Source organism: Sinocyclocheilus rhinocerous, unplaced genomic scaffold (genome assembly GCF_001515625.1).
Source record: "Sinocyclocheilus rhinocerous isolate Xijiao unplaced genomic scaffold, SAMN03320098_v1.1 scaffold547, whole genome shotgun sequence".
Lineage (NCBI taxonomy): Eukaryota > Metazoa > Chordata > Actinopteri > Cypriniformes > Cyprinidae > Sinocyclocheilus > Sinocyclocheilus rhinocerous.
The window spans coordinates 80,252-87,997 of NW_015662974.1; the positions used below are offsets into that span (position 1 = coordinate 80,252).

Below are 7,746 nucleotides of genomic sequence, written 5' to 3' on the forward strand. Positions count from 1 at the left end.
ATATATTTGGAACAATACTGGTAACCAAAAAACAAAAAAAAAAAAAAAAAACACTATTGGAGTCAACGGGGACCAGAAACTTTCTGGTTATGAACATTCTTCAAAATATCTTCTGTTTTGTTCAGGAGAACAAAGAAATTCATACAGGTTTAGAACAACTTGAGGGTGAGTAAATGATGACAGTATTTTCATTTTTGGGTGAAGATCGTATAATGCCAGGATCTCATATAGCCTACTACTACACATGCTTTAACTATTAACGTTCATGTAAGACACAACTGACTGTGTTGACGAGGATGCTCACAAAGACTGCCATTTTGACACATAACTATGTGTATTTGAACGTTTAAGCACAAGGCACGAAAAATAACTCAAGTTTAGTCAGGCGCTGTACCAGCAGGTGCGCGCCGTGCGTATCAGGCTGAAACCGTCTTAACGTACGCATTTACCAACAATAATTATGCGCGCTGCTTAATGTCCATGTATAGTTTAAAACCCTCATCCGTTCCTCAGGTCATTTTGACCCAAAAAGTTTTTTCAAAAAAATTCTAAAAATCGTGTGTTGATCGTACCGGTCCAAGATGTCTTCACTTTTGTCACACTTGGAATACACAACATTTTTTTGAGTGGATTCGAGGAGTTTAAATGGGTGCAATAAAAAAAAGTAACAAAAGTGTCCCTCGCGGGTCATTTTGAAACATATTTTTCATGTTTCTGCTTGGATATGACTGTCATTTTTCCATTTTTTTTGACTTAACACAGTTAGATTTGAGTGATGTGGTGGAGACCAATGAGTTTATATCATATTTATATTTTTTTTAAATATGTTAAATATTTATTTCATATTTATGAATTTGTTTGAATATGCATATATTTAGGTTATAATTCAGTTAGAATTTTTTTTTTTTTTTTTTTTTTTAAATTTGGATTTTGTAATGTTTCAATATATATTTTTGGTGAAATAATGTACAAAAACTGCTTATTTGCTTATGTTTTCTTAAAAATACCCAGAATAAAAGGTAAATATGATCAAAATCACCAAAAAAATAATAGAAAAACCTACATAAAAAATTTGAAAAAAAATTATAAAAATGTTCCAACATAAGCTTTCTGGACCAAAAATAAAATTAGTGTCATTTTTGGCCTTCGGGTCATTTTGTTTATGTTGAACTTTATTCATGAACAGATGTTGCTGTATTAAGCAGTATATAAAAAGTGTTTCTGTTGCTCACGAAAACTTTTCTGAAACGTCTGTATATTTGACAAATATTGCATTTAATTCACTTCATCTGTGATAAGAGTAAGCAAACACCATGAGAGCGTGACGCTCTGAGCGTCACTACCGGGAGCAAAAAGTGTCCGACTTGCAGTGTTGCCAATTTGGGGATTTTGTCGCCAAATTTAGCTACTTTCTCACTGTAGCTGCGACTTTTTTTTAATTTTTTTGCGACAAGGAGCTATTTTAGCTATATTTAAATAAAACTAGCGATTTTTTGGAGATTTTTTTATTTTTTACTTGGCCACACCCTGCCGTAGGCCCGTGACCTCTCACGTTTGCTCTCAAGCATGCCAATGAGTCTGCACAGTGAACACACCAGTACGCCACGCCTGTCATGACACACACCACAATTTCATTATAAGCATCAATCAAGATGCCGGAGAAAAAAATTAACATCTTGTTTTAACCACAGACACAAAAGTTATACCACAATTCATGCACAGTCAATGTTTATCAGCAGCACAGCACATGAGTGAGAATAACGTGATATCCTCCTTTAATCTCGTTGGTATCTGTTCTACTTCGAGAGGGCAGAACTGTCCGTCTTGACTGCGCTTATTTCACTCCTCCCTTCACTGCAGCCGCCTACATTTCAGGCGAGGTGAGGCGAGAGTATAGCCTATACAAACAAGCCTATAGCCTACGGCGTAGGTTCGACGCAGAAGTATAAATTGGGCTTAAATAAGCCTTTCCGCGCGGCTCCGCTTTCGAATATGCACGACTTCAGGGCGATTCTAGTCGAACAGCCACGTCTGTGCCGGTATTTGTGTGAAACAGAAGCAGTTTGATGTGAAGTTCAAACTCCATCAGGTGCTTTTTTGACGCGTTGAGGGAAAACAATGCATAGTGCGACAACGCCCATTATTCCAACTACAAAGATTCATAAACATAAAAACCTGAAAACGTTTTGACTGGAACAAAAAATCATTTTGAATAAAACGTTATGGCCCAGTTCAACCCCATGAATTCCACACAATGCTGCAAATGTGTTTTTTTTTTTCAGTGACCAATTGTTACATTTTACATTTGTTTCCCCCTTCTTAGTTTGTATATAACACTACCATAAAAAATATACACAAGTAGGCTACAATGGGGAAAAAAATGTAAAATGCAAAATGTGTATGACATTAGGGGGGAACGTTTTGCTTTTTATTTTCATGGAAATGAAACTCAGGGATGGGCTGACCAGTCTTGAAGAATAGCTACTTTCGGTGACTGGCCCTCATTTCTTAACGAGAGCTCCTCACTTAAAGTATAGCCTAAATAGTATTGATTTTTACCATGAAAATGCGTATCAACCGTAGTAGCCTATCACAATGTTAGAAGAGAAAGAGAAAAAGTTTCTCCTGCACGTCTAAACACAAGCACATTCAGTCGTTATCAGCGCGCTCATTCATAAAGACTGAAAGAAAGTAATATTATCCAGTCATTTTACATTAGCCACGAATGTCATTTGTGACTGAGCCTAATATAACTGGTTTGTGCGACTTTTTAATAAATTTAAATTAAAAGTTGTTAAAAGACTGGTAATGATCTGTCACTGCTATTGATAAATGCAAATGTAAGTCTGATTAAATTCTAAAAATTAAGGCGTTCAAACAGCATGTTAAAATAGTAATTACCTATTTTACTCCCAGAAATCGTAAAATCTTTCCATTCAGTAGAGGTAGACTTGCGTGATATCTCGTTGATTTTTACCTTAGGCTTGTTGTTTGAGATGAGCTAAATCTGCGCAGAACCGATCACCGCGAGATTAGTTAGAAAAGTGTCTGAGTGTCCATGCTGACGTGTGCCAAAATAAACCTCTCGCGACGGCGAGGCGGCTGTGTCGGATTGCGCAGTCGAGTATGGAAGGCCAAAAGGGCCAAAAACACGTGAATTTTAACACGTCAACAACGCGTTAAACACGTGTATTTCACGCGTAAACAACACGTATTTAACGCGTTAAATACGTGTTGTTTACACCTGAAATACATTATGAGAGCAGTTGGTCTCCACCGACTGCGCTGATCAAATGCATGATGGGAAACGACTGATTGTCGACACAGCTGAATGCTCATTGGTTCAGACACAGACAACCGTGATGCTGCGTTCTCTTCTAAAAAAATTTTTTTTTTAATCTCATTTCATGCGATTATGTATTTAAATTATGCATGAATATTCCCAAACACTATGACGATCTCTGTGTGAGATATGTGATTGTTGTCATATTTCTATAAAATCTAAAACACATGTTTGTATTAAAGTAGAAATGGATGATAAAAACGCCTTTCGTATGGGATTAAATAGCAAGCACTTTGAGTGTCTTGTTCATCATATTTATATTCATATAAAAGCAACAGAACTGAAAGTATATCATGTTTATCAGCACAGCATATGAGTCAGAACTGTCCGTCTTGACTGCGCTTATTTCACTCCGCCCCTCACTGCAGCCTAAGGCTATACTCTCGCCTACATTTCAGGCGAGGCGAGGCGAGGCGCATCTCAAACAAGCCTATTGATAGTAGGCTACTTGGTATCTGAAAAAAAGGTAAGTGCATTCCTTCCTCGTTCTTACACACCCTACACGTCATCCACCCCACGCCCTAATTTAGGAAAAAGGATTGTGAAAGGTGTTCGGCAACTTGCTGCAAAAAACACAGTCAGTGCTACAGTATGAATTAAATAACATCTTAAAATGAAGTGACAGTATAAGGTTGCCCACTGGCATAATTATAATTCGTTACATTTATATAGCACTTTTCTGGGTACTCAAAGCTCTTTACATAAAAGGGGGGGTATCTCCTCATCCACCACCAGTGTGCAGCATCCACCTGGATGATGCGACGGCAGCCATATTGCGCCAGAACGCCCACCACTCACCATATTGCGCCAGACGCCCACCACTCACCAGCTTATTGGTGGAGAGGAGACAGGGTGATGAAGCCAATCAGTGTATGGGGATGATTAGGAGGCCATGATGGTCAGAGGCCAATGGGCAAATTTGGCCAGGATGCCGGGGTAACACCCCTACTCTTTTTCGAAGGACATCCTGGGATTTTTAATGACCACAGAGAGTCAGGACCTCGTTTAACGTCTCATCCGAAGGATGGTGCTTTTTACAGTATAGTGTCCCCGTCACTACACTGGGGCGCTAGGTCCCACACAGACCACAGGGAGAGCACCCCCTGTTGGCCTCACTAACACCTCATTCAGCAGCAACCTAGTTTTCCCAGAAGGTCTCCCATCCAGGTACTGACCAGCTCAACCCTGCTTAGCTTCAATGGGTGACCAGTCTTGGGCTGCACGGTGATATGGCTGCTATAATTCAATATCACTTATCATATCAAAATCATGCTCTTATCTGAAAGCGACATAATAATTTCTTTCAAAACATTAACTGTATATTTTGTCAGAAACCAGGTGTGATAGTTTTATAAAGTCAAATGTAAAAATTTTACTTTGTTATGAATTAATAATCAAAAGATAATCAGTGTTCATAAGCATTTATTTACATTCAAAAACATGTCTAACATTTAAAGGGATACTCCATCCCAAAATGAAAATGTTGTCATTAATCACTATTAAACAATCATTATTACCCCCATGTCGTTCCAAACCCGTAAAAGCTTCGTTCGTCTTCGGAACACAATTTAAGATATTTTGGATGAAAACCGGGAGGCTTGTGACTGTCCCATTGACTGCCAAGTAAATTACACTGTCAAGGTCCAGAAAATTATGAAAGACATCGTCAGAATAGTCCATCTTGCATCAGTGGTTCAACTGTAACGTTATGAAGCGACGAGAATACTTTTTGTACGTGAAGAAAATAAACACAACGACTTTATTCAACAATTCGTCTCCTCTACCACTGTAAAATGATGAAACTATGGGCTATGTGCTTTTTAAAACCATTTTTATAGGTTTAACATTATATTATTGGCTCAGAAAATGTTAATTTGACTAGAAACACCAGAGACTGGAAATGTAAAGCATCTTTTCATTCGGCGAGACTTTCGCGTACAGGAATTTTTTTAACACAAAACTATTACTTTCTTTAAATTCATGTAATAGTAATTTTAACTGGCTGAGACAAATGATCCAAGCTGAAAAAGTAAATTTAGTTCCTGGTAAATCTATTCAGTAGTTTATCAAAAGGTGTGATGAAGGTGATGTTAGATCAAGTCTCCACATCAGGAATATTGGATCCAGTATCTTTTCCACATCCTGACAGAAAATATGTTTTGTCTGGTACCCAAAATCAGTGTTTTTTACATTTTGTCTAGTACCAAAACCTGTATCATCAGTCTTCTATCAGCCCAATAGGCAGATGGAGGAAGCCAGAGAAGAGCAGAAAGGAGGAGAGTTTATTGAATAATATTGTGTTTCAGTGCTCAGTCAAACTTCAAATTACCAGCACAAATCCAACAATTGTTATTACACCACAAGCAATGACAATTTACTGCTTCACAAAATCATCCCTTGTTGTTTAAACCTTGAAATATAGACATTCTTATATACATATCTCTTACTTTCTTGCAAAGACAAAAGTACACAAAATAATAATGTAATGGCCAAATAATAATATAAAATTAATGTTCAATGAATCAGTCAATGAAACGAGTTTAATTGATTATTATAAATGATTATATGATTAAATGGAATAATTAAATTATAAATGATCATAAATGAATAAGAATAAAGAAAATAAAACACCACAAATGTATGGTTGCTCTCTTGAACACTGTAAAAAAAATGATTGCTGCGATTAGTTATCACAACCTAAAATTCAACAATAGAATGAGTTATAATGTGTTGTTTCAAGAAAAAAGTAAGTGTTCATGCTTTAATTATGTTTAGTTAACTTTAAGTTAGATATTAGTTGTCAACAAATTTGAAGTTGTTATAACTAACTGCAGCAGCATTTTTTTTTACAATGAAGCAACACACACACGTTGCTTAAAAACAGTTACAGACAGTACGTCCTACGACTAACAGATTGGATAAAAAGTTTAAAGATAAACAAACAAACATTTATGTAATTAATTAAAATCCCTGAAACCCCGTATTTCACTTTCCGTTTTGTTGAAACATTAAATCAATAGTTCTTCTAATGATGAAAATCTAAAAATAGGATAAAACCTTGTTCTTGGTGACTGCAAAATGGGATTTTATCTCAGATTTACATTCATGACACCGACTTGATGTCCATAATGACATTTTCTCTGGAGTTCCATCCTCTCTCTTTGGCAAACAAGTACACACTCCCAAAGAGATCAGGGAATAAAGCCATCAGGTTGATTTTTACAGCATCTCTTTTACTGTGGAGAGAATGACACACAAAACACAATTATTGTGCAAGAAAGTCTTAAAACTGAATGAGTTTGAAACTCATTTTTCATCCAATTCTATGATACTTCTCTCCTTCTGCCTGTTGAACGTATTTGATCTGTTGTTACTATATTTATACTTCATCTTGCATTGTCAACACATTACCAGCTCAGGATTTACTATGCAACATTTTTCTACAGTACAACAATCCGTTGTCAGTTATTCCTGTAACTCACTGATGCTCGTGTAGGTTGCGTATAAATCGCAGCAGGCCCAGTGTGTTCTCAGGATATGCTTTCTTCTTACCATCCAGTTTCTGGACAAGCTCAGACGGCAACTGGGAAAACAATATTTGACACTGAATGATGCATTTCCACATTACTAATTAAAGATTTAAAGGGTTAGTTCACCCAAAAATGAAAATTAGCCTGTGTTTTACTCACCCTCAAAGCATGCTAGGTGTATGTGACTTTCTTCTTTCAGACGAATCCAGTCGGAGTTATATTAAAAATTGTCCTGGCCCCTCCAAGCCTTTCAATGGGGGTAAGCGGGTGTTGGTTGTCAACAGTTCAGAAGACGTCAAATAAAGCACGCGCCTTCGTAATAAAACATGCTGCAGACGGCTCCGGGAGATGAATAAAGGCCTCCTGTAGCGAATCCATGCATTTTTGTAAGATAAATATCCATATTTTAAACGTAATAAACACTTTTCTCTCACTTCCGCTGACTGTGGTACGTGGAAGACGTTCAGGCGGATGACGCCGCACATATGCAGGAGCAAAGGAAAACCAGTCTCCTCTTGGCTTATATCGAAATCCTCCGACATTTTTCTTTACAAATCCTCGTTTTGTACTTCTAATTCGTGAATGGCGTTTTGTTTTGTCAGTCCCCTTTTGGTTTATATCGAAATCCTCCGACATTTTTCTTTACAAATCCTCGTTTTGTGCTTCTAATTCGTAAACGGCGTTTTGTTTTGTTCTCTCTCCGCATTTGTCACTAATCACGCAACGCATCTTACGTCATCCGCCGGAACGGCTTCCGCGTACGACAGAAACCGGAAGTGAGAGAAAAGTGTTTATTACGTTTAAAATATGGATATTTTTCTTACAAAAATGCATGGATTTGCTACAGGAGGCCTTTATTCACCCCCCGGAGCC

The 7,746-nt window shown here is 37.3% G+C and overlaps 2 protein-coding genes across 4 annotated transcripts in view; both read right to left on the minus strand.

Annotated features, from left to right (window-relative positions):
- LOC107728664 (probable serine/threonine-protein kinase irlB) overlaps nucleotides 1-2,921 on the minus strand; it is a 19,838-nt gene extending 16,917 nt beyond the window's left edge. Inside the window, exon 1 of the mRNA XM_016538934.1 lies at nucleotides 2,902-2,921. The gene's annotated coding sequence lies outside the window, so the exon portion shown is untranslated. The remainder of the gene's footprint in view (nucleotides 1-2,901) is intronic.
- A 3,077-nt stretch (nucleotides 2,922-5,998) lies between these two features.
- Nucleotides 5,999-7,746, minus strand: part of LOC107728669 (uncharacterized) — a 9,003-nt gene continuing 7,255 nt past the window's right edge. For all 3 annotated transcript variants that reach the window (XM_016538947.1, XM_016538945.1, XM_016538946.1), the window contains 2 exons: nucleotides 6,826-6,926; nucleotides 5,999-6,579 (listed from right to left, as the gene is read on the minus strand). In XM_016538947.1, the coding sequence (XP_016394433.1) occupies nucleotides 6,447-6,579; nucleotides 6,826-6,926 (234 nt within the window). In that variant the 3' untranslated portion in view covers nucleotides 5,999-6,446. The remainder of the gene's footprint in view (nucleotides 6,580-6,825; nucleotides 6,927-7,746) is intronic.